At 41.6% G+C, this 27,552-nt stretch overlaps 1 protein-coding gene across 8 annotated transcripts in view; it reads right to left on the bottom strand.

Moving 5' to 3' along the window:
• PIP5K1B (phosphatidylinositol-4-phosphate 5-kinase type 1 beta) overlaps positions 1-27,552 on the bottom strand; it is a 338,893-nt gene that overhangs the window by 190,997 nt on the left and 120,344 nt on the right. The window contains exon 4 of one of the 8 annotated variants that reach the window (XM_044939943.2): positions 20,974-21,096. The exons of the other annotated variants lie outside the window; for them this stretch is intronic. Within the exon in view, the coding sequence (XP_044795878.1) occupies positions 20,974-20,982 (9 nt within the window). The 5' untranslated portion in view covers positions 20,983-21,096. The remainder of the gene's footprint in view (positions 1-20,973; positions 21,097-27,552) is intronic. 8 annotated transcript variants of the gene reach the window in all.

Raw genomic sequence — 27,552 nt, 5'->3', positions numbered from 1 at the left:
AAACACCTCGGGTCTCGAGTATTATATTTCCTGGTAAGGGGGGTGGGTGTCAATTTTAAAGAGAAACTATTACATCAGCGCTAAGCACTGTTTGTGGGGGAACAACACAATGCTTATGGCAGATGTTGCTAGTTGTCCCCAGTATCCATTCACCCCTCTTGTTTAGAAGTTTTTCTCAGTAAGGGTTGATTTTCGTCCTCCAGAATACATGGAACAGTGTCTGGAGACAATTTTAGCTGTCACAACTAGGGAGTGTTACTGACATCTATTGGATAGAGACCAGGGATACTGGTCCTACAATGCACTGGAGAGTTCCCACAACAAAGAGTTAGCCAGTCCCAAACGCCAGTAGTGATAAGATTGAGAACCCCTGTTATATGGTAAAAGAAACTTGGATTAGGTAGTTGTTAGGTTCTCTTGCAGCTAGGTGTAGTCACGTGTCTTATTTCTGACCACTGAGATGTGAGAGAAAATGATGTGACCAACTTCCCAGTCACATAGTTAACACGGAGGAGAATGTTCTCTGCAGCTGCGATGGCCAGAGCCTAAGCAGCCCTGATTGATCTTATTTGGAAGCTGTACATTGAGGACAACAGAAAAACAAGATTGAAACCTGGGCACCTGTGACTCTGAAGAGGTGGTAAATTACCTCTGAACTGTTACTTGAGAGAGAAACAAACTTCAACTTTGCTTAAGTCACAGTTACTCAGGTTCTTGCCTTTACACGTAGCTGAACCTATACTCCAAGCACTTATCAATGAACATACGACCAAATGGTCTTTAGCTGAAAAGTGATGCAGACTCAGAGATAACTCAAACTGAAAGAGAAATGTCTGTACAGATAGCATTGCTTAATAAAAAAAAAATAAAATTGTAGCCCACACTCACTGAGGAAAAGTCAGACAACTCTTAACTATAGAAAGCAAAACACAAAAGTACCCTTTCTCAATCTCCCTCTTCAGAGTTAACTATTGTCACTTCTTTGGTGTGTATCCTTCAGCACATCTTTTCTTTATAATAACACACTGAAAACATTAATATAAGCATATGTATATACATTAAAAATTTTTTTAATGGGATCTTATTACTCATGCTCTATTGCATTTTGTGTTTTTTTACACAATATCCTTCCATGTCTATCTATACAGATTCTCACTTTTAATGATTACACAGGTTTTCATAGTTTGTATGTAAACACAACTGCTTCAACTACTCTTATTGGTAGACATTGGGGTTCTTATTCTCTCTTTTTAATGGAAAAATATTCTGTAATGAACATCCTTGCTCAAATAACTTTGAACATTTCTTTCTTGCAGATTTCTGCAGCATTAATTCCTAGAAAAAGAACTGCTGAGTTAAAGGATAGACACATTTATCCTTTTGTTGGTACTGCCAAAATGCCCTCCAAAAGAAATTCCATTAAAAAAAAAAGACTTCATCAGTTTGTATACTCATCAACAGAAGAATGAATTTGGCATCAAACCTTCACCAACACTGTTATCATTAATACTGTTAATTTTTGTGAATCTTGCTGTTTTAGTTTCCATCTTCCTGATCATTAGTGAGGGAGACCCTCTTTGTGAGTTCCCTGTATTATGCACCTTTAATGTCATACTCTTCTTCCTGTTTTAGGTTACACATTATACACTAATAACAAGCTCAATTATTTTGTATCAGTTAAACTACATTTACAAAATAATCTCCCTGGAAACTCTAAAAAGAATAAGATTCCATCCCATCTCTTCAGTATTTTTATTGTTGAACTTCAGGCTCTCACAGGGCAACAACTACTGCTGTTCTTCGTCATCTTCCAAATAATTCTTTGTTCCTTTTTACTATAACAAAATTTTGCACTTCTCTAGATAGCTTTTCCCGGAGAAGGCAATGGCACCCCAATCCAGTACTCTTGCCTGGAAAATCCCATGGATGGAGGAGCCTGGTGGGCTGCAGTCCATGGGGTCACTAGGAGTCAGACACGACTGAGCAACTTCACTTTCATGCACTGGAGAAGGAAATGGCAACCCACTGCAGTGTTCTTGCCTGGAGAATCCCAGGGAAGGGGGAGCCTGGTGGGCTGCCATCTATGGGGTTGCACAGAGTCGGACACGACTGAAGTGACTTAGCAGCAGCAGCAGATAGCTTTTCCAATTTGAAGTAGTACTTCAGAAGAATTTATGCCCATATTCATAATTTTAAAAATGCTTCTTTGCAGTAACAAATAAGAGATGTACTCCATAATCAGCTTATAGGGACAGGGGATTCTTTTGGAGGAATATATACCAGCACCTGGGGGCTGTTTGGGAGGTTGAGAAACACACCTGTTCAGAGAGAGATACAGAGAAACTGTAAAAGTGCATGTTTAACTGTCCCTTCAGAGTCTTACATCCCTGTTGTGAGACGCAATCAGGTCTCTGGAACTGGAATTGTATGCACATGAGGGCAGTATCTTTCTTACCAAATCTCTGCTTCATTCCACTTAGGGAGGAATAAACGGGGCACATTGAGACCGTGTCACCACTCTATTAGCTAGCTGGCATTTTTCGGGGAGTTCACTGTCCTCTGGGCTTCCTCCTGAGTGTGTCAGAGACATTTTCTCCTTTAGGTGCATGTTATCATCAGAACTACTCAACACAGAAGGTAATGATTTACCTAAGATCAAACTGGTTCAGAAAGACAAAGAAGTATTCAGAGCCACGCAGTGAGGAAGTGATAAAGCTTTTAAACCCAGGTCTCTTAACCTGAGTTCATGTTCATAATCATCACATCTGACATAATAACTGGACCTAGAAATAGAGATATCAGCTTTGCCAACTGGTCTTTCAATTCAGCACAGGCTCAGCTAAATTCTATGGTTAGTCTAACGACTTGTTTCTTGGCTCTGTGGGCCTATTTCCAAACAGTATCAAGCCAGCTTCTACTCTTTTTTATTTGTATTTACCACTGACCAGCAAGGTCACAGTTAACTCTCTGTGCCCAGAGGTGTGGAGGTGGGCCAGGGCAAGGGCCAAGCCAAGCCTCACTCCTCCAGAGTTTGCAGGAGTTTCACAGAACTCTGCCAGTTCAGGTACCCAGAGACATGGGCACCTGAAGGAAAGGCTTCCTAGATAGGGCCCAAGTAGAAAAGTTTCACTGCAGTATTGGCATTTTGGAATCTTTAGAAATGGAACTAAAATCTAGGCTTGTCTACCAGCTTTCCATAGGGCAGCTAGAGGACAAACCACCAACCCCTTCCCCCCAAAAAGAAACCCTTGAGGAACCTCCACTCTCTCATCCATCCTTCCCAGCCTTCCATTAGACCCATCTACACCGAGAGGATATTAATGCCTGCCCCATTTACACCCCTACCCTTTTATGCTCTTGCTGCATATGAAGACAGATACGACACACACATACACACGCACTGCTGCTGTTGCTGTTTCAGGGGATGGGAGGGGATAACTGCAACTTCTTAAGGGAGGCTAAGACCCGCAGGGAAATTTAATATACTTTTGGAACTACCAGTGGTATATAAGAGATTGTTGTTCCATCTTTTATTATCAACTTCAAGAGACCTCAAACCTTTCCTTTCACTCCACTGACTTCTTCAGCTTTTAAAAGAAGATTGTATTAAGGAGGAGAAATAATCCACTATCTCTCAAAGCTCAGTAGTGTAGGCAGGGCCACTGGTCACTATTCTGCAGTTAATTAATTCAGGAAGTAAATTCTCTAACTTCATAAAACAGGAGGGCTTAATTGCTGTATCTTTACTTGAATAAACAGAACAAAACAGAAATGAAACTTCTTCCTAGGGTGGTAGCAGAAGTGGGAGTCACTGGTTTTTTTCTTTTTTTCCATTTGTGCCTCAATTTGTATTAGTCATAATGTTTTTAATAACTAAGTTTGCTGATCTGTAAAAAATGATTAAATGAGAAAAATAATAGATGGTATAGAAGCAGGCCTAGAAGAAGTAAAATAGCTTTGCTTCTTTCAAATCTCTTCCAGCTTATTTTTTCCCCCTTAGGTTAATTTTCAGGATAAACTCTTTCAGTGGCCCAGAGGGGACTTTTATGAATATATATATATACACACACACATAATAGCATATGATATCATAACATATACATAACATATCCCAACACGTGTTACTGGAATAAATAATATTTATGGAAAATAATACTCATATGCATATATATGTTTTTCACAGAAATAAATAATATTCATGAAATATAAAGGCAAAGCTCAAAGATCGAAGATTTACAAGAAAGGAAGGGGAAGTTGAATGAGATGGAATCATACATAAAACAAAAATAATTTTACAAACTGAAAATACAGTAATCTCTATAGACAGATAATGAAAAGCATCATTTGCTAGAGACGTGTTGTTCGTCAATCTTCTACCTCTCGGCTCTAGGTAGCCCCCAACACTCCTTACAGAACAGAACCAGCAGCTGTCAGAACTAAGGAATGATGGCTGCTGCTGCTGCTAAGTCGCTTAAGTTGTGTCCGACTCTGTGTGACCCCATAGACGGCAGCCCACCAGGCTCCCCTGTCCCTGGGATTCTCCAGGCAAGAGCACTGGAGTGGGTTGCCATTGCCTTCTCCAATGCATGGAAGTGAAAAGTGAAAGGGAAGTCACTCAGTCGTGTACAACTCTTAGCGACCCCATGGACTACAGCGTACTAGGCTCCTCTAACCATGGGATTTTCCAGACAAGAGTACTGGAGTGGGGATGGATGCTGACAAAGGATTAAAAAGAAAATGGCTGCTCTTTAAATTCCTATGATCAAGCTCTTTTCTGAAAGAAAGAGGGTTGAAGCTATTCCTCCTTTCACAATTAAGTTAAACGATTGTAACAGCAATTGTTAACAATGTTATTACTACTTGCTTGGTAGTGCTGCCCATATTTTTGGTAAACCACAGAAGAACAATGCCAAGAGAGTTTTTAACAAAGAGATCTGAAATGTTAATGCTAGTATTTGGAATTTAGGTGTTTCCTTAATACAAAAAGGTTGGTTCTAAGTATTTAAAGGCCCTAACATAAAATTTTCTTTTGTAAAATAAATATGAACACTTCTATAATTATACTTCTATAATACTGCCTTAGATTCCGCTGTTATTGTTTTAAGTGTTTATTACCGGCCAAGTTATTTGCATTATTGATTTCTCACCATAACCCTACTATGTCCCTTTTATAGGTAAATAAACTGAAGTTCAGAAACACTACATATCTGAAAGATAAATTCTAGGTCATTTTTCACAAAGGACTATACAATTAAGATGCAGACAAATATCCGAGGTCATTTATGTATCTTTCAAGAACCTCAATAATCAGGTTAAAGTTAGGGGATGGTCTAAAACACTGTGCACAGTTTCAAGCAGGGATTTAACATTCTTTGCCCATGTAACTAACCTCTATGTTTCAAGATCTAGGATTACATGGCATTCTCTTTTAGAATCATGGAACCATTTCCAAAATTCTCTTGGAACCTCATACATTTGAACAACAACAAAACCCTAGCCATTTTAGGAGCTCAGGACTTCCCCATGCGTTGGCAGCTCCCTCGATTCATGTCTGATGGCTTTTCCTCCCTTGCCTCTGGATCCCTCCCATCAAGGGCTTTCAAATAACTGTGGTTTTCCTCATCCCAGGAGCTAGGATTAGTTCCTTTTGCCAGAAAAGTCCTTAGGTCTCTAGAAGAGAAGCATCAAAACCCAGCTGGACACCAGGGCTGCAACAGAGATGGAATGGGAGAGTCCCTGGCCAGGGGACTGCTGGTCACTGAGGGGAATGTGATGGACTGACAGCAGCCAGTACCTCCCCCTGCATCCCTGAGAAGCTCTACTAGGGGGTCCTGCCTGCTTAAGATGCTTCAGCATTCACCACACTCCAGGTTGCTGGAGAAGCTTCTCCCAGATCCTTTCCATGGCACCATGTCACCATCTACTATCCCAGGCCATCTCCTCCCTCCTTTCACCTAGAGCTGGACACTGGGAATGCAGGGCAAAGTCCAGACACGTGAAAAGTCCAGACTGGAGGTTCCTAGCTCTACCACCAATGCCTTTTCACCGAACGTAGAAAAATAGAAGGAAAAAAATATTCACAGACAATGATTACTGCCCTCATTTCATAAAGCCCACCACATTAACAATTGAACATGAACAGACATTTGGGATCAGCAATAGGCAGAAAAACCTGAGTTTGGGGCCCCCTCTACTACCAGGGTGGCTGGAGACTGAGAAAGTTAGTGATATAACTGAGCATCAGTTTCTGCCTCTGTAAAATGAAGGCATTTGACTAGATGATAGCCAAAATCTCTTACCCACATAATATTCTCTAAGTCTACTTCCTAATTACATTCATTTTGCAGTCTATGCAGTCACCAACCCGAAGTCACTTGTTTTGCAAGGTTAATGTATTGCATTCCAACATTTTCTGCTTTTTCCACCCATTACAGTTGCTCCTTAAAAAACATAACGTAAGTAATTGCATCTTGCCTACTTTAGATTACAACCCTTCATGTAAGTAAGACTGATACTGAGAAAGGAGAACAGGGTAGTCATTTCTCACACCAGAAGGAGGAGGAAGCAACCTTGCTTCACCCACATGCAATTTCCAGAAGCCCCAGCTGGGTAAAGGCTGAGGGTGCTGCTTATGCATTTGGTCCTTTTCTTTTGAGCTCAGGGTGTTATTAAATTGATTGTGATGTTGCCTATGGTCATAAAAGTTGGTGTCAGAGTTAACAACAGATAAACACCTAGTTCAGGATTCTTCCTACAGGAGCTTCCCACCAGATTCAGAAAACTTTCTGGATCATCAGGTGATGTGACTGTTCTCAGTAGGTTTCTTAGAAGCTCTTGATTTGATCCCAACAAACCAGCCTTCCAATGGCCCAGCTCAAGATGGATCACTGATGGCCCCAGCTGGTGGATGACCTGCTATTACAGAGAAAGTTAACTGACCCACAGACCATTGCTCAATAGAGGGCTGGTTCCTCCCCTCTTTCTTGGTAACAGTTAGAGGAAACTGCGGTGGGTTTCTGCAGCTTAAACCTCTGACCCCATTCTCTCTCTCTCCCCAGCTATGCTAACCTGTCTGCCATCTAACCACAGCACCTTGCTCAATGACTGGGCAGATGAGGTCAGATAGATAAAGACCATCTCAACACTAAGAGTCTATGATGCTATGGAAACATCAAGCCTAATGTGGGGGTTCTCCCTCTTTAGGCTCTGCAGTAGCTGACTCTCAGGATGCAAATAAGGAAGTCAGCTTTCTGTCTAGAAATTTGTGTTATGTTCTGTGTTATAGCAGATTCTGTGTTCCTTGAATCTGCTATAGAAAAGCAGATTATCTGGCTGATTCCTGACCTTGTCCTGACCCACACCTCCAATGTTGGCTCCTCCAAGTCAACTTTGAAACAACCCGGTCCTGTGCACAATCCTTTCACCCTTTTTCCAGCACCAATATCTCACACTTGACTTTAGGCAGCTCTGTGGAGGGTTGCTTAGAAACAGCCTGGCTTGTGAAATAAACATACCTACCCGGTATAGTATGTGGCTTGGGGGGAAATTTCTACAGTCCAGCTGGGTCAGAAAATAGCTTTTCCCAAGAGGAGCAGTGTTCCACTGTGAATTGAAGGGGATGAAAGCAGCCCCAGTCTCTTCAATCAGCCACCACTAACCAGGTCTGCTAGACAGAAGTACAGGGGTCCTGACGCCGAGCACCACAGTCACACACACTGAGGAGTCTGCATCACCAAGCAGTGTCCATTTCATGGGAGGGGAGCCACCTGCCACCAGCCCTACAAAAGGAGCGTGGTTGGAAATACCTGTCTCTATCTCATGATTTCATTTGTTTGGAATTTAGCCACCTGGTAATGGGGGAAAACCTAACAATATGGAAATTGCTAACGATTCAAGAAGGAACAAGGAAAGACAAATCATTCTTATTACACTCAGTGCCCGAGTAGCACATAGTATACAGGCAGGGTTCCAGCAGCCTTTTCATCACTTCTTCCCCCGGACTCTTCTCCCTTTTCAACTACTGCTGCCATCGTAGACTTTGCCAAGACTCGACAATGCTGAGGCCCTTACCAGCCATAGGGTCCCCTGAACGGGCTGTTTTTGTACAGAATGGATAAGAGTAGAGCATTCATTAGTCTTTATATTCTTAACTATCTTCTTTAATACTATGTCTGCTTATGCAAATTATATCATGATCCCCAAACAAATACAACACATCTAAACTGTCAACAACAGAACTCATGGTTGTGAAGAGCAGAGGGAAGCTAACTTTCAATTAAGAGTCACTGAGAATAGAGACCTGAAAGTGAGCACAGAGGGGCAGTTCTGGGACTGTGGGGCAAACTTACTCCTTTACCCAATCAGACTACAGAAACTTCCTTGAGTCATATATTAAACTGACATGTCTAAATTAATCAACTCTTTACATAGCCTTCTAAAGCCAAGTATTAGTTAAGTCATAGATGCCCCGAGGCCAGGGTTTCTCAACCTTGGCATCACTGACACTTTAGACTGGATAATTCTTTGTTATATAAGTGGGGGTCTATGCTGTGTACAATGCTATACAGTGTTCAGCAGCATCCTTGGCCTCTTCCCACTAGATGCCAGTAGCACTTCTTCTTCCAAGTGAGACAACCAAAAATGTCTCCATATATTGCCAAATGGTGACTGAGCAGAGAGGGACAAACATCCCTGGTTGAAAACCACGGTTCTCATAACATACACCAAGATAAATCACCCTCCAAACTGCAGATGGATGTGCCACACGGATGCCTTACTTTGTTGTCTGCATATGCAGTGCCTATGTCAATAGAATACCTTAAATGTTAAGTTTATCAAGAGCAACGTCTTAAAGCTTCACAGTCGTTTTAACTTGTGTTTTGTTGCACCAAACCAAGTGCAAAACCCAAATACTGAAGTTATTTACAAACAAAAAATCAATGATGGAGAAGCAGAATGAGAAAGTACACTTGGTTCACCTTTGTCGTGATTTTGGTCCTTAAAAATGTAGCTGGCATAGTATGCGTGCCTCTCCCTGCCTTCCCCGTCTACTTGCACATGTACACACAAATGGGCTACTGCAGCCCAGAGCAGATGACTCTCCAGTTCTTCAGGGTAAAAGGCACAGGAAGTATTTTGGCCATCTGTTCAGGAGAAATGCCCACTTGGAAACTGACATGAAGGGCCTCTCTGGGCTCAAAGGCACTAGCGATGAGTGCAGTGCTCTAAGACTGAGGACTCAGAAACTTGCAACTTAAGCTGCAGCTCTGCTCCTGGACTCAGCACACTCTTGGCCAGAGAGAAGGATTTGGGCTTCTATTTCCTTGCATGTTAATGAACAGTTTTATCAGAGGCATTTCCAACTCTAACAGTTGAAGTTTCTAAGAATATAATGCAGACAAAATGTCACTTCCACCCACCTCACAATCCTTCTCCTTTCTAAATTAATCATTTCTGTTACTTCCACCTTGAGTGATAATGAGTATTCTCAATTAAACAGAAATAGCAAAAAAAAAAAAAAAAAAAAAAAACAACGCATGAGATATCCAATTACTTTCAAGAGAAAGGACTAATCCTGTCATTAGAAGTGATGACCTTATTCCTTTTTTTTTTTCTTTTTGCCCAAGATTAAATCTCTGTGAACAGTTAATATTCCATTTTCAAAGAAGTACTAAAAATCCATTCAAGTTAATCCAAACTGTGCTAAAAGATGGAAAATACCAGTCCCATGGAGCATATGAAATCACCAAAAGTATTTACAGCCCTTGATTCCAACCTCGGGATCACTTGACTCTATACCCCATGGAGAGATTTTCCATATATCATTTCCTTCTTCCAGACATGCTTCATAAACATGACCTGCTTCTGTAAACACCAAAGAAATCACATGGCGAATGGTTCTATGGGAGATGCATAATAGTACAGGAAATGAAGGACACCATCTGTACTATCTCCAGCAGTGAGCTCAGCATTTTGATTTTCAAAACTGTGTTCAAAGATTGAAAAGCAAACATGGCTCATGTTACCACTGTAGCATGAAACAGTCAATCTTTGAAAACAGGAGCTATATTCGCTTTTCAGTCATATGGAATAATATTAGAAGCCCAGTGTCATGATCACACCTTGTAAAATGATCTCTTATTTATGTACATTTATTACAGAAAGATTTAGGTCCTGAAGTTAAGTTTATTATGCTGATTGATTGGAGAGAGTTACATAGAAGCAACAGGGGAAAGAGAGGAAGAGAAAAAAACACAGGAGACAGTCTATACCTCAGGGACCCCTACCAAGATCTACTGAGAGTGCTAGACAGACTAACAGCATATGATAAAGGGATGGCAAAGTGCTCTCGTACACAAAGGAGGATGCTCTTAAGTTATATTAAAGGTTGACCCTTACATATGTCCATGTCGTAAACACCTAGAACCTTGAAACCTAACGGAATGTTATCTAAGAAGGCAAAATGTTACCCTACAAGGTTGCAGATGCAATTAAGGATGCTAATCAGTTGAATGTGGGGTGGGGAGATTGTTCTAAATTATCCAGATGAGCTCAATGTAATAATATGGATCCTGAAAAGTGAAAAAAGAAGAGGCAAAAAGAAGAGTGAGTGAGATGTGAAAAGGACACAACTGCAATTGCTGGCTTTGAAGATGGAGGAAGTGGCAACAAATAAAAAAATGTAAGGACCTCTGCTGCTAAGTCGCTTCAGTCGTGTCCAACTCTGTGCGACCCCATAGATGGCAGCCCATCAGGCTCCTCCGTCCATGGGATTCTCCAGGCAAGAACATTGGAGTGGGTTGCCATTTCCTTCTCCAATGCATGAAAGTGAAAAGTGAAAGTGAAGTCTCTCAGTCATGTCTGACTCTTCGCGACCCCATAGATGGCAGCCCACCAGGCTCCTCTGTCCATGGGATTCTCCAGGCAAGAGTACTGGAGTGGGGTGCCATTGCCTTCTCTGTAAGGACCTCTAGAAGCTAGAAAAGGTGAGGAAACAGTTTCTTCTCCAAAGCTTCCAGAAAGGAATGTAGACCTTCTGGACACCTTGATTTTTAGCTCAGGGAGATGGTACTGGATGGCCATCATACAAAACTTTAAGATAATAAATCTGTGCTGTTTTAAGCCACTAAGATTGTGGAAACTTACTGCAGCAGGGAAACTAACGCATATATTAATTTTAAAGCACTCTCAATACTTTTAGGTCCTGTCTTTTTGAGGCAACCCAACCTTTTCATCCATCAGGCCCAAAAGGATGGATCTATTTATAAACAAAATGTTCTACTGGAACCTGTCTGGAGTGGTTTATCTATTTATTTAAAAGGCAAAAGTCACACTTGCTGTCAGCACACAGTCAGTTTAAACACACCAAAGTCAGACCAAGAGGACTAACTGTCCTTTTATCTCCTTCTTTAAACTCAGTATTTGCAAAAAAAAATTATTTCCAAGGCACTCTTCTTATCTAATTTGCTCTGGGCTAAAATTAAGGAGATGGGTTTGTATCTCTGTGGTACCAGCAATTGGTATAAAATAGGCTCTCAATAACTATTTGTTGAATGAATACGAGTGATAAGTCTGACACGGAAGAGTATACATTGTCCTTCTGGATGAGAAATGGTCTCTATAGGACCTCTGTGGACTAGCGATAACCATGTACGGACCCAATAGGAATACAGTGCTCTGGTCTTTCTCCTTTTCTTTCCATGAGACCACTTCCGTATGTTACATCCTGGTTACGTCAGGATTCCCTAAGGCTTGCAGAGCAAGTGAGGTTGGGTCACAGTGCCATGCTTTAAGTTTATACATACTTCAGTTTATTTTCTTACAAGATTGTCTTTTAAGTGTCATGACAGACTTTTGATCATTTTCTGGTGTATTAATTTTCCCTGGACCATAGAAAAGGGGGGAAATCTCCACATTTTCCCATAGAGGATTAGTCTTTTTAAATCCAGAGTCATTTGAGTTTCTAATCCACGGAGTATTGAAGAAAGGGTGGGAAAATATGCAAGAAATAATCGCCTTTGTACCAAAGGAAAACTAGCACAGACTTTCTTAAAACAGTTGAGGAATAAAACTTAACCTCTCGCCCACCTTTCACCTCTTTCTCCTCTCTTCCATAGCATCCGGCAAGCACTTAACAAAGCAATGGCTGCAGGGCATGATCAGAGAATCACAAACAATAAATAAAACAGCATTAAAACCCCAAGCAACTTAAAGGGCGTTTGGTTGTCATTCACATCCCCAATTCAACAAATGAAGAAAGAGAAGCCCAAATATAATATAAAATTACAAACAAAAGTAAAACTGAGTTGAATAAACACTATTCAGGTGGAAAAATAAGTCCCCTCCTTGTTTTCCCCCAATTTCTGATGAGAATTATTTCAGCAACCTGTCTACCCCAGGATAGCTTGCAGAAAGAACTAAATCTTAGGATAATTTCCATACAGATTAATATGGGAGAAAGGTCAGCATGCTTATAGAAAGAAATTCTAAAAATCATCCCAATCCATAAAGAAATAATACAATTACCCTGTTCATCGGGACTGATACCAACTCTAAATTAAACAATATTTTCTGAAAAACATGATTTTATTATTTTCAAGTACTTAGAGTATATCAAAAAGAGATCTGTGTTTCTATTGACTGCCTTTTCATTGTCTGCTTGAATCAATTTTATAAAAAAGTCAATATCCAATTAAAGTTTACAAAAAATCTTTTAGTAAAGCTAGAGTCAGGAAGAAACTTTCTTAATATGGAAAACAATTATTGAACTAAATGACAACATTATACTATTGGAAGCACTAGAGGGACACTTTCCAAATTCATTTGACTAACGGATTTGCATTTACGTATCTACTAATGATGTGTGTGTGTTAAAGAATGCAGTTTGAGAAACAGTGCAAGAGCCATTTGCCCTTTAAAGTCACACACAAAACAAGCCTGTCCTTTTATCATAAAAAGTCTTTGATACGATTTTGTAAGATCCATCTAGTAAAGTAAGACAAGAAAACCAAGTACAAAATGCTGCTTACAAGGAGAAAACTGATAACTCACAGATAATCTGATTATTACCTGTAATATCCAAGAACCAATCACGGACCTAGTGGAGTAGTTTCAAAAGATCAAGTTGGCAGTTTATAAAATGTACTCACGCAAATCTAGATTTTATACATTTCTAGCTAGAAAATGCAATTGGGAAAAAAAAAATCCTATTCACAGTAGGAAAAAAATCCAAAACAGTAACAAAAAAATCCCACATAATTTACTTAGAAGTATATTTAACCAAAAATAGGTAGAGAATCTTTGAATAAAAATTTACTGAGGAATGGAAAAGACAATAAATATATAGACATTTCATTCTTAGAAGGGTAGAATAGTTAAAGATGATATTTCTTCCTAAATTCATTAATAAATTTAATTTTAACAAATATCACAATAGAAATCTTTTTAGAGAAAATGACCTTAGAAGTCAAAATTCAATTAAAGGGATAAATATAAAAGCATCAACTAAGAAATTTTTGAAAATTAAAAATACCATGGGAACGACCCAATCAAAAAATGGGCCAAAGAACTAAACAGACATTTCTCCAAAGAAGACATACAGATGGCTAACAAACACATGAAAAGAAGCTCAACATCACTCATTATCAGAGAAATGCAAATCAAAACCTCTGAGGGAGACTAAAGTGGGATAACTTTTTGAAAAGTAATTCAGTAATAGTGCTAAAATGTCCAGACGGTTGAACCTGGTTCCATGGGGTAAGGGGCCAAGTCCCTCAAATTTGTTGCTATATTCCTGCTGCCTAACACCAGCAGGTACCCAGATTTACCTACTGAGTAAGAACACATCAGGAAATAAGTATTCTAAGGCCTTGGAAAGCTGAGAACAAAGATGCTCTCCTGCTGGGGTCACTGGTGGCCTCTCTACTCCAGGTGACTGCTGAGGATGTGTATAGGTCAATAAAGCAGGACAAGTGTGGATGGCTGTAATGTTTGCTATTTAAGAGTAGACTGCTATTTTAAATTCCTCCTACAGTGGGCTCAAGGCCTGAGGGTAAAAGGTTATGCCTGGCACCCCACATTTGGCCAGACTTTGCCTTGCGTGTACCTAAAAGGATTCTGAGGGCTAAGAGATGCCCCACTGCCATATACTCCCTCTGCTTCTGCTCTCTGCAGCTGTTTGTTTTTCCCTTGGCTAGAGCAACCAGGAGCTTTTTCATTCTGTGCAGTTTCTTCTCACCCATTCCTAAACTTGCCTGAAGCATTTTAGAGCCTCCATAATAAAAAAAAAAATTGTTTTAATTAGCAATATGCCAATGAAAGTATTCAATATGCTTTCAAAAGCCTGCTTAAAATTAAATGAATGAATGAATAAGAACTATGAAGAGGAACATCAAGGTGGCTTGGGTAGGCTTATTCCAAATTCCAAAAGGAAACTGAATCTTAGGATATTTGCATATGTAAACACCCTTGAAAAATAGGATTTCATCTTACTAAGCAAAATTTCAGAAGACTTCATCCTTTGATTTTGTTCGCAAAGACACCTTCACTGCTTCAAAATCTCTTTCCTATTTACAACTTTAAGACGCTCCTAATTTATAATATCTCAGCTATATCCAATGTCAGTGTTTGACAGAATATAGTGGGTGAGGGATAGATCTGTCTTTAAGTTAAAAATAAGGAAATCATCTTGCGGGAGGAGGACTGTGCGGACTGCAGTGCCTAGTTTTCCATGATTTTCTTGAAAATGCATGTAACGAAGAGCTGGAGTCTCCCTGCCCACCCCAACTTCCCCTCTCCTGCTATCTTCAGTGACACACCTTCACCCCATGCTACTGCACTCTGTGTCCCTGAAGAGAAGGACTTCTCATTTCCCCAGGAGAATTCCACTGCCCCAAGACAAGCAGATAAAACATACAAAGGAAGAAACAGATGAGGGGAAAGGACTCCTAAGAAACCCAGTATAGTTTCTGCAAACTATTTCAGACCCTAGGATATAGTAAAGCTACAACAGAAATCTTCAAATTTTTATTTAATATGCTGGAAAGCAAAGACAGCATTTCCCCTTTCTGCACATAGGTTTTTTGTTTGTTTGTGTTTGTTTTAAGGTTTCTTTAACAGACAAAAGTTAGATTTCCTTTTGCCTTTTCTACAGTGAGATTCTTTTGCAGAATCCCACTGCCTTTTGAAAATGACCTGTCAATAGTAGGAACTGCCGTCAGGAGAGGTCAGAGTCCCAGGTTATTTGGAATTCTGAATTTAAGCAGGGCCCCAGTAGGGAGAAGGGGGGACTGGTGTCTGTTCCTTCACTAAGAACTGAGTTCTTCCCAGCTTGCCAAGTCCCTGCTGTCACATGGCTTAAGTTCCATAGGAGGTGAGTGGGAATCCAGCAACAATAACAGAGATTTAATATTTGTACACCCAACTACTGTCTTCAAAGCACTTTCTCATACATCCTCAGATCTAATGCTCAAACCACACTGGTCCTGCTGGGCTCAGACATTCACTGTCCTGCACAATGTCGAGTTCAAATGGCAGAGCCAGCCTGCCTGCTTGGCCCCACCCACTGTCACGCATGCTGGTGAGGAAGGAAGGCTGGAAGAGTCAAGAGCTGGCACTCACATCACTGTTTGTTTTGGGGTCCTGAGTGCAGCTTTAAGGCCTGCACTCCTCCATGATTTTATGAGGAACGTAGCTGCTTTTAAAACTGCTAAGTTATTATTTCCTCTCTTTCTCTTTGAAACAGCAAACCTGAAAAACTGTCCATCCTGTTTCTTTTATGTAACAACAACAAAAAAAGGGTGTTTACTATGCTGCTGTGCTAGAGAAAGACTGCCAACCAACTCCAGATCTTGATTCCCCTGACAATTCCTGGCATCTATCTAGGGCAGCTTTTAATTGGGCCAACATCTGGAAAGAATAGAACCTTTATGTGACAGAGTTGGAAAAAGAATACCTTTTTTTTTAGTTTTTTTTGTTGTTGTTGAAGGATAATTGCTTTACAGAATTTTGTTGTTTTCTGTTAAACCTCATCATGAATCAGCCATAGGTATACGGTATATCCCCTCCCTTTTGAACTTCCCTCCCATCTTCCTCCCCACCCCACCCTTCTAGGTTGATACAGAGCCCCTGTTTGAATTTCCTTAGCCATACAGCAAATTCCCATTGGCTATCTATTTTGCATATAGTAATTTAAGTTTCCATGTTACTCTTTCCATACATCTCACCCTCTCCTCCCCTCTCCCCATGTCCATAAGTGTGTTCTCTATGTCTGTTTCTCCACTGCTGCCCTATAAGTAAATTCTTCAGTACCATTTTTCTACATTCTGTATATATGTGTTAGAATATGATATTTATCTTTTTCTTTCTGACTTACTTCAGCATTGCTCATTATTAGAGAAATGCAAATCAAAACTACAATAAGATAACACCTCACACCGGTCAGAACGGCCATCATCAAAAAATCGACAAACAATAAATGCTGGAGAGGGTGTGGCGAAAAGGGAACACTCTTGAACTGTTTGTGGGAATATAAATTGATACAGCCACTATGGAAGACGGTATGGGGATTCCTTAAAAAACTAATCCCACTCCTAGGCATATACCCTGAGGAAACCAAAATTGAAAAAGAATATCTTTTAAAATTCATTGTTATGACTTCCCTGGTGGTCCAGCGGCTAAGACTCTGCACTCCCAATGCAGGGGGCCGGGATTCAATCCCTGGTCAGGGAACTAGATCCCACATGCTGCGACTAAAACCCAGCGCAGCCAAAAAACCAGATAAGCCCAAATTCCACTCCTGTGTTCCCCACTTGCCTCCCCGCAACATATCTCACCTCTAATTGCAGATCCTGAACTGTAGGTTCAAGAACATATCTCTCCGGAAAGTCTATAATAATCTTAGAATTAAGAAGAAAAAAGTGATACATCTCTTGAACACTATGTGCCAGGCACTGTGTGGGGCCCTACGGATGTCTGGATGATTGGGCAAGGCTCCTGCTCTCTAGCTGCTCCCGGTACAGTAGGCAGGACGTAACTGCACGCGATTATTACAAAACAAAGTCATCCATGATATAACAGAGGTAAGTGCAGGAGATTTGAGGGCAGCCTGGGAAGCAGTGACTAACAGTCACAGCCTGGGAGCATGGGGAAGGGCCGAGAGAGAGCTGTTTCCAGAATGAAGGCATTCACGGTGATCAGCACGGACCTGGGATAGACACCTCAGTGCGGCTGGAGTCGGGTGTGTTCAAGGTAGCCGCAGGAGGTGGGTTTGGACACGCCCAGTGAGGGGAAGACTGTAAAGGATTTGTGTGCCATGGAGCATGGGTAGGTAACAGAAGGCCAGTGGAAGATCCTAAGGGAAGGACTTGGCCAATTTTGTTTATTTTAAAAATCTGAAAATTAAAAAAATAAATAAATAAATAAATAAAAATCTGACACTCTGGAGGAGACTATATGGAGGTAAAGCCAAAATGTGGGTGTTCCTTAGTCTGGGGGCCTCGCTTTTCCATCTGTCTCACTGTGAATCTACAGTTTGACAAACTGAAGCAGAACCCTGACCTCTTCCCTGAGTCCTAAATCCACACTTCCAACGACCTACTTGATTCTCTCCTTCAGTGGCTCACTGACACCCTGAAACTGACATGTCCAGATTGGAGACCTTGATTTTCCCTCACAACCCTTCCCCCATATCATTCTTTTCCATCTTGATCAACAGTCACAAAAGCCACCCAAGTGCTCAAGTTAGAACGCTGGCTCATCGATCATTCCAGTCATGCCCTCACCCCCACTTACAACCACAAACCAGGCCAGTCCATCCTAACTCGGAAATATACCTTGAATTTATTCCTCTCCCTCTTCCTAGACTTCCACCTTAGCTTAAGCGTCTGCCTAGTTCTCTAAGCCAGGGCTTCTCCGACTAGCAGTGCTGACATCTGTGGGCAGACAGTTGTTTCGGGGGACTGTCCTGGGCATCGCAGGATGTGCAGCAGCATCTCTGGGTCTAGTCGCTGGACACGACTTGCATCCCCTCCCCCCAGATGTGACAGCATTGTCCAGTGGCCCTGGGGGACAACACCAGCCCCAGTCGAAAGCCACTGTTCTCACCTCACTCTCTCTCTTCCAGGCTTGGGACCCTCCATTACCCTGGCCTCGCCTTTAGGTGCTTGAATTCATGCACCCCTTCCTGCCCCCAGGGCTCAGTGGAAGCTGTTCTATCAAGAAAGTTCTCAATTCCACTCTTCTGTTAGCTGGCTCCTTCTCAAGCTCGTGATCCCAGCCCTGGGTCACCTCCTCAGAACCCCCTGAATACCCTGTCTAAAAGGTAGCAGCCCTACCCATGGTGATTTTCTTCGTAACGCTTTTAAAGGTGGTAATCATTTTATTATGTCTACTTTTTCTGGTCCGTCTCTACCACAAGTACAAAAGCAGGATCAGGGCCGCACTATGTCTATCTTGCCTCTGCCTTACCTCCAAGGCCTAGTTCAGTGCCAAGCTAAATAAATATGTGCCAACTAAATAAATGAGTGAATCCACAGATGTATCATATAATCAAAGATATGTTTTACAGCCCAGGCACTGACCACACCCTTAAAAACAACAAAGCCACAATATGAAAAATTAGCTCAGAAGAACTAGAATGTCACCGAGACAGTCTATATATGAGCTCTGTGCTCAATAACCAAATGCAGCCTGGTCCATAATGCAAAGTAGATGACAGCACACGCTGGATGGAGAGAGTGCTCTGGCACGAGAGTGAGAGTGGCTCATCTCCTCTCCACCGGGAAGGAAGTACTGCTAGACCCTACGATTGAACCCAACTCCTCATAACTCTTTATTTTCCTTGTAATTACACCCAATTTATACCTCTGGTGTCTAGGCGTGTGTGTCTGTGTGTGTATGTATATATATGCATTGGGAGTTGAATAAAATAGATTCAGGATAGAATATCTTATTACAGTCTCCAGAGACCACATCCACCCTCTTTTTCTCTTCTCCTTAGTGATGTGCTGTGTGTCTTTGGGGTGAAGGCTTCCAAGCAGAGGGTGAGCCTCTTCATTGTTCTTTCATGACAGAAATCTCAGACCCAGTGACCTGAACTCACCAGAAACGATCATCCTTTCACAACAAAAGCATCAGACACAGTGAACTGCACTCGCCAGAAAAGGCAGGTGTGCTTTTTGGGGGAACTTGATTCCCACAGGGGAAAATAACTTCTAAAATAGTCAGCCTTGGACCCAGTGCTTCCTTTATCAGATCTTTTAGCCATTGAGCAGATTTTTAGTGAGTCATTGCTCCCCCTGTGACAGTCTATGGAACAGTTAGCTTTTAAAACAGTCCAGAATATGCCACCCCTCCAAGTAGATCTCAACCCTCCCCGTCAATTTGGAGTGCTGTGGTCAAGAATGATTTGTGAAGTTACGACTTTCTCATTTTCTTTCCCATGTTCTGGCCAGTGCCCATGGGATCCCGATTTGTTTTTTTCATTTCAAAATGACTATGTACTCTTGTCAACTCAGTGGACATGAGTTTGAGCAAACTTCAGGAGATGGTGAAGCCTGGCGTGTTGCAGTCCATGGGGTCGCAGAGAGTCAGACATGACTTAGTGACTGAACAACGATGTACTTTCTAGAGAAAAGTATTTTTGAGGCTACAGTTCGGATTCTATATTCAGGGGTGAAACACTTTAGAGGAGAAAATTTGGCTTCTGGACCACCCAATTAGGGAAATCATGCTTTAAAATTGTTGAATTTTGTTCATTTTTCCCATGCTAAAGATAGCTGGGTTTGTGCCGCTGGCCCCCACTGTTCTACTGGATCATGGAGCGTCTTTCCATTTTAATGTCTGTCATAGGCACCGCAGTGTTCAGAGGACAATGTGCTGGTTCCAGGATCGCTAGGATCTGACGGACCCTAGACAGAGACAGTTGGGGTTAGAATCCCAGTTTTATCCTGCCACTTACAGGTTCTGTGGCTCAGAGTAGGTTATTTAACCTCTCAGTACCTGGTTTTCTCCTCTGTCCTAATTCATAGGGTTGTTGTAAGAGTGAGTTAATAATTCTAAAGTGCTTAAAATGGTGCCTAGCATACGTTAAGCACTTAATAAATGTTAGCTCTTATTACCAGCATAGCTTTGAAAGTGCTTTCAGTTGATAATAATTACACTTTAACTTGATGAAATAACAGATTTAAGGCTAGAATAAACCCACTTGAGTTTGATAAATAAGATGCTTCCAGCAACCAATGATCCTAATGTCATCAAATATTAAAAGTCCTGAATAAGCACATGGCATATGCCCTATCAGCATCTGTTAAGTAGTTAAACACCTAGAACGTAACACACATTGTCTATCATCTTTTTTGGAATTTAGAATGAAGAATTTCAGAATTTTAAAATTCTATGATCTTATGCAATATCTTAAGAGCTGCCTTTAAAAATCCTTAAGCACACGAGGAGAGGGAAGTGGGGTGGTAGTGATAAAAATGGTTAAGCCCTGAGCATTGGGACACGGGCTGGCTGACCAGACCAGAACCCCAGTGGCCAAGCTGTGCAGGGAGGCATGCAGATGGCCTGTAGATATTAACCCTTTTAACTTGAAAACCAAAGTGCCCTTGTGCCCTGGGAGCAGGAGCTCCAGCTCAGATGGCCCAACTGGCTGTAGAAACACTGGAAACTCCAGCCTCCCAACCTGCCATGAACATCAAATGCAACAATGCAGTGTTTCTTGTTGCCCCAAAAGGAAGCTGTGCAGTAAGTCTGGGTGTAGCCTATTATCCCCTGGAGTCAGAGTTTGGGGGAGTTTCAATGGTTAACCAGGATGCAGAAGCATAACAAACCTGGGTGGCTTAACAAACAGGATCAGGGCCATATGAGTGCTAAAAGAGGTCACTTAGGAATGAACAGCTAAGGTAATCACCCTGGGGTAGGATAGGAGGGCTTCTCCTATTTAGAAGCTGCAGATTGTTTTTGCTTAATTACCTGCCACATCTTGCTTGAAAGTCATCAAGGAAGATTTCAAATCACTTGCTTGAGGACTTTTCGAGAAAGAAGTCAGAAGGGCAGGTGATCCTCTATGAAAGCTGACAGACTTGGAGGGAAGATCTGTACAAAGGGGTGGATGGCAATGGTAGACGATTATACATGCTTCTACATCGAATGAGATTAGAAGAACTCCCCCTCTCTGAATGGGGCAGCTCATTTCCTTGTTGCTTAATTTTAAAAGTGCTAAGGAAGCCCACCACTAGAAGCACATCTTTCTCTCTTATTTCTGAAACCCCTGCTGTTGGGAAGGAAAGACTGTCTTCTTTCAGCTCCATCTATTCTCTGATGCCCAGGCCAGACCAGGGCCAGCTCGAGAATGCTAAGTGACACTTCTCCCCCCGAGCCCAGCACTGGGGGGAGGTAGTTGCACCGCCTGCCATGCTCAGTTCTAACAGAACTAATCTGATCAGAAACCAGAGGCTGAGAGATCCTGCTTCTGCTAATTCAACAGAGACTTGACTCTTCGGCATTCCATTTTCCCCAGGACTTGTTCATATTGTTAAATCATTTGATTCTCACAGTGCTGTGAGCTGGTAAAGGCAGGTATTAAGTACATTTCATCAGTGAGAAAAATTAAGATTCAGATCAATTAGGGAAAGTGCCTAAGATGATACAGTGTGTGCATGCTCAGTCATATCCAACTCTTCGCGACCCCATGGGGTGTAGCCTGCCAAGCTCCTCTGTTCATGCATGGGATTTCCCAGGCAAGAATATTGGAGTGGGTTGCCACTGCCAAGGGATCTTCACAATGTAGAGATTGAATCCACGTCTCCTGTGTCTCTTGCACTGGCAGGCAGATTCTTTACCACTGAGTCACCTGGGAAGCCCAAGATGATACAACTAGTACCTAACAGATCTGGACTCATATCTGTGAGTGTGTGCTCAGTCACTGACATCTCCCTCCACTTAAAAGGGTGGCTGGGTTTGACTGAAAAACCTTCCCACTACTAACATTTTAATAGTTCTTTGCTGTGAGCTCTGCTCTGGCCATAGTAGGAAGCAGCATCCTGGCTTCCACCTCCTCGATGTCAACAGCACCACCCTCCAACTGTGACAAACAAAATGTATCCAGACATTGCTGAATGTTCCCGGGTCACTGGTTGAGAACCACTGGTTTAGGGTGTTGTGGATTAAGGTGGATTAGGAATAATGTAACCTAGCAGGACCCTATGGCGCCTTCCCAGGACAGGCCTCCCCTGCCCGCCCCACCTCCCCATGCTCTGCTTCAGCTCCTCTCTAAAGTACATAGAAAATGGTCCTTGATGCAAATTTCCTGGGTTGTTTCGCAGATGTGAAAATGCCCCACCAAATGGAAGATGTTAACTGTTTGATGTCCATGAGCAAACAGTCCCAGGTCTCCTTGAGCCTAAGGACTGATGAAGGTAAGCCCCATGACACCACCCTGCTCCCTCAGCATCAGCCAATCAGAGAATTGTTTACAATCTGATCAGGTGTTCTGTGACTCTCCAGCTCTCTCGCCTGGCTTTTTAAAATGCTTTGCCAAACAGGGGCTCTGTGACAATCTAGAAGGGTGGGATGGGGAGGAAGGTGGGAGGAAGGTTCAGGAGGGAAGGGACATGGATGTACCTGTGGCTGATTCTTGTTGATGTGTGAAAGAAAACCCCAAAATTTTGTCAAGTAATTATCCTTCAATTAAAGAAATAAAGTCATAAAAAAAAACCCCAAAATGCTTTGCCAAAACCCTTCAGGGAGCTCAAGAGTTTTTAGTGCCCGAGCCTCCTTGCCTGGCCCTGTAATAAACCTTTCTCTGCTCCAAACTCCACCTCACTGAGTGTGGGAACATGAACTTATATTAGCACTAACACTCGGAATGCCACAGGATCACGCTTCCTATAGACCAGTGGAGGTTTACTGATGACAAGGGCTGCTCAATACAGAGACAAGCTTGTCTCTGCTCAGCTATAGAGTGTAGCTTCATCAGGGCAGAAGGCAAAGGTCTTATTTCTGGAAGTGGAGGCTAAAGGGAAGAAGAGCAGTTAGTGCTGGGACACATGCCAGCTCTCCCTTCTTCCCATCTCAAAATGTTATTTTTTCAATTTTTGAATAAGCAAAACATTTATATGGTTCAAAGTTAAATATGCATCAAAAGTACATACAGAACAGCTTCCTCTGACCCAAGATTCCCACCACCCAGTTCTCCCCAGAGGCAGGCGATGTTGACCTCTGCCTGTGTATCTTCCCATGGATGTTTTATAAAAGAGCTTGTATTTAAATAAATATTTCCTCTTAGTTCGAAGTATTGCTGAGTCATGAGTTCACTCATGTTTCAAAAGTCATCAAGTGCATGAAACAGGGCACTCAAAGCTGGTGCACTGGCACAACCCTGACGGACGGGATGGGGAGGGCGGTGGGCGGGGGGTTCAGGATGGGGGACACATGCACACCCACGGCTGGTTCATGTCAATGTATGGCAAAAACCACTACAATATTGTAAAGTAATTAGCCTCCAATTAAAATAAATAATTAATTTTTAAAAAGTCATCAAGGACATCTTCACTGACAGTGTGGACCAAGGAAGGCCTGGCTCCTCCCACCTGTCCCTGCCTGCCTCCATTGAGAGGGACACCGGCTGAGACAATGGATTTACATGACGACCTAGGTCTTAAAAATCAAAATGAAAAAAAAGACCCTGGGGAGTTTGGCTCAAGGACCCTGTTTATAGCTAGAGTGGTCATTGTCCTACCAGGTCACTGTGAGTGGTCTCACTAAGTGTGCCCATCTTGGTGGCAATTGGTTAACATGATGAAGAGACCACCTGAAGTCGAGGTACTGGTGCTAAAGATGGACCCTCCAGACCTACAGCAGCCTGTGGAAGTCATCAAAACCAGAATCTCCTGGGGGGTGGAGGCCCTGTTGTGGGCAGGCCCAGGATGGAAGGAGGAATAGAGGAGGGAGGGTCAGGCCTGGAATGACAACTTTTGCCTGGAGAGGTGAGAGAAGGAGAAAAGCAAATGGCAGCACTAAAAATTTCCCATGCCTGTCCACAGCCAGCCAACCTGGAAACACTGATTGATTCTGATGGACAAGTCACAAAATTAGGACAACCTATGGCTGGAACTTTTCATGTCCCTGATTAAGAATTGCTAGGTGACCTGGGATAAGCCACTGAGCCACAATGACATATTTGTTTTGGAAGGGTGGGAGTAGATGTGGGCAATTTCCTCACATTCCAAAGAAAGAAAACTCAGGCCTCCAGCATTAGTATTTTATTCAAGTTTAAACCACTCATAAAGTGAACTGATGTCCTGCTTTCTGTTTCCTTCTTTCCTTCCTTATGACTTTGTTAAAAAAAAAAAAAATCTCATCTTCAAACTTCTCTAGTTCCACCAATAGTAGAAAATTTCTATCAGTTACTATGATGGAAAACTTTAAGGCCAACCTTCATTGTAATTTGTACTGTCATTTCATCATGTCAGTAACCACCAAACCAATGTCACGGTACCTCACTGCCTAGAATTGTGCTATCTAATATGGTAGCCGTTAGCCACATGTGTTTATTTAACTAAAATTTTAAAAATTCCTTCCTCAAACACATGGGTCACATTTCAAAAGTCCAACAGCCACACACAGCTTGTAACTATTGTATTAATACAGATCATAGAACATTTCCATCACCACCAAAAGTTCTAATGGATGGTGCTGGCTCAGAATATGAATTCCAAAGGCCTCCAACCAGCACTCAAAGCTAGCAGTCATGTACAGCCAGGCCACACTTCCAAAATTTCCTCTGCTTTCTCCAAACAATGACACTTAGCTTTGTTTAGACCAGACTCCTGTCCCTCCAACAAATTACGTTCACCCCCAATGATTCTGTGCCTGTGCCTATTCGATTCCCCATCACTGAGACAAATGAGTAGATCAATCAACACACAGTCCCTGAATAAGTGGGATTTTCTGCCATGACAAAAAGCAATGAGGCATCTAAGAAATATTTATCCCAGCAAAATGTTCTGCTAACAAACAAGTCCAAAAAAAGGACATTTCCCCAGACAACTGTAATGAGCTTTGTGCTTGTCAGGATTTGCTAGAGGATTGAGTAAAATGCCACTTGTATTGGCACTTAATATCAATTTGACTTATTTAATTTTTTCATGTGGGTCTATTTCTTTTCTCTTAAATAAATTGTACAGATACAGGAAGAAGGGACCAGGCCTTATATACATTTCTTTGACATCTTCCTCTCCTATCTCACCTCCTTACCCAAACAGTGCAGAGATTGCAAACTGGCCCCCATGTGAGGACAAGATACAATTGATACAGTTTGTTGCTTTTTTCAAAGTGGTTTTCTTTGTTTTGTTTTGGGGGGCTTTTTTTTTTTTTTTTTTTTTTTTTTTGGTAGAAACAGAAAGTTTGCTTTATTTAGGAGACCAGCACCTGGGGAAACAGTGGATTCCTGTCCAGAAACCAGCTGCGAAATTCTGCCAGACCATGAAGGTTTTTAAAGGGAAAATCATTCAGGGAAAGGGTCAGAGTCCTTGTTATCTTTCACTGTGTACAGACTTCCTGAGTGTAATTTTGAATAATTTTGAATCAGTTGCCAATCTTTCAACAATTAGGAGTTTTACATTAGAATCCACATTCTTTATTTCGTGAAAAATCAGTTAGCTGGCAACCCTGGGTAAGGCCTCACACAAAGGTTTATTAGGTAGTGCTTAAGGCCATCTGTCCCCTTTATAAAAGGAATGTATTCTCTTGTTTACCACCTTCTCTCTGCTTGTTTTATTCCCTTATTATCTACCTGGCCCCTGAGGCCTGTGCATTTACAATTCTTGCAGAAGATACCCAATAAATGAACTGAGAACAGAAACACCACACTCCTTAATAAAGCCAGGCAGCTCTTAATACCTGTTTTCATGGGCAACATGTTTGTTTTAAGCAGCTAAAATCAAAATTCTTATCTCAGTCATTAGCTAAAGACATTAACCTTCCCAACTGATTTTAACTATTCTTCCTGGGCTTGCCAGGAACTGATAATGGATTAGAGAAATGGTCAACCGTAGGAACAAAAAGCAGTCAGCCTAAATAGTCACATGAAAATAATTGAGACTCAGAGAGCATAACCGTGTTCCATGAACTCTGAGTGTTCCCTAAAAACACGTGGACATCACAGCACTTATGATGCTGAGTGTTGCTGGCAGCTGCCCAATGAATCTTGATACAGAAAACCTAAACCCTCTCATTAACTCTAACCCTACACCGATTTCTCCTCTTTTGAACCTTTGTTACAGACTACTGTGTTTTAAAATTGTTTTCATGTCTTGGTACTCCCACTCAAGTCTAAATTCCTTATAAACTCTTTTGATATTCTTCTCACATCTAGCACCCAAGATCAGGGTGTTCTTAACCTGGATTGGCGTCAGTCACAGGCAAAATCCAATGGGTCATTTAAAAGAGCATACCCCATGGTCAAGGTTTCAAGACTGGGAAAGAAATTTTATTTTAAGGTATTTATAAAAAGGGCAATAGTTATGAAATGCATAGTGGATTTGATGACACCAATCTAGTCTGTTATTACTCCCAGCTTTCTGTCATCTGCACATTTGCAGAGTATAAATTTGATGTCTTCATGAAGGTCATGGGTAAAAATACGAAGCTACACAGGGACAGCTTATGCATCTTGTCGGTAAAGACTAAGTGAATAGGAACAAAACTTCTACTCTTTGGGAACATTAGTCTAACCAGGTACAACCTACTAATTAAATACTTTATCCATGCTTTTCCACGTTGTCTGAAAGGATGCAACAAGAATATGCTAGCTATCTTTAAATCAAGATTCATTAAACTTGAGAATTCTCCTTATCTGCAACCAATTTAATGATTCTTTCATAACAGGAAGTGCAGTTAATTTAACATAAACTCCATCTTTATGAACCTCTGCAGCTTTGTAAAAGACACGTGTTTCTTCTTTAAATGGACACAGCTATCCTAATCCATGCTCAAATTACGCTGAGGAACAGTTTCACGTCTGGTCTCCAGAATGGTTTCCCTCATTTTTGAAAACAGGGATGATATTTGCTCATCTCCTGACTTTTGGTAAGTCTTCCAGTCTCCTAATTTTTCAAAGTTCACTCAGTGGTTTCTCTATTCTAGCTCCAAGTTCTTTTATCTGGGAAATGGTTTAACTGGGCCTAGAGACAAACACATCTCCAGCAGCTAATGTAACTCCTGCTATCAATTCTACTAAGTCCACCATTAACACCTCCAGTTTAAAGACCTTTTGCTTAATGGAGAAGAATTAAATTGAATAGTTTAGCTGAGCCATTACCTGTTAGCAAAGCAACACTTTTTCTCTACGTGATCCCTTCTTCTTGCTTTGTACATCAACAGCATATTAACTGAGGGCTACAGTTCTAGGCATTGTGTTGTGCTGTGGTGCTTTTCTTACAAAAAGGCTAAACACCTCTTCTCTTGTTAATCTTCCTTTTAAAATGAGAGATCATTAAAAAGCTATGTCATCACACATGAAAAGACATCATTGCTTTTGTCCTCAAGTTT

The sequence above is a fragment of the Bubalus bubalis genome, chromosome 3 (assembly GCF_019923935.1).
Source record: "Bubalus bubalis isolate 160015118507 breed Murrah chromosome 3, NDDB_SH_1, whole genome shotgun sequence".
Classification (NCBI taxonomy): Eukaryota; Metazoa; Chordata; class Mammalia; order Artiodactyla; family Bovidae; genus Bubalus; species Bubalus bubalis.
The sequence above is the reverse complement of the archived record's forward strand: the minus strand, read 5'-3'. Positions and strand labels throughout refer to the sequence as shown.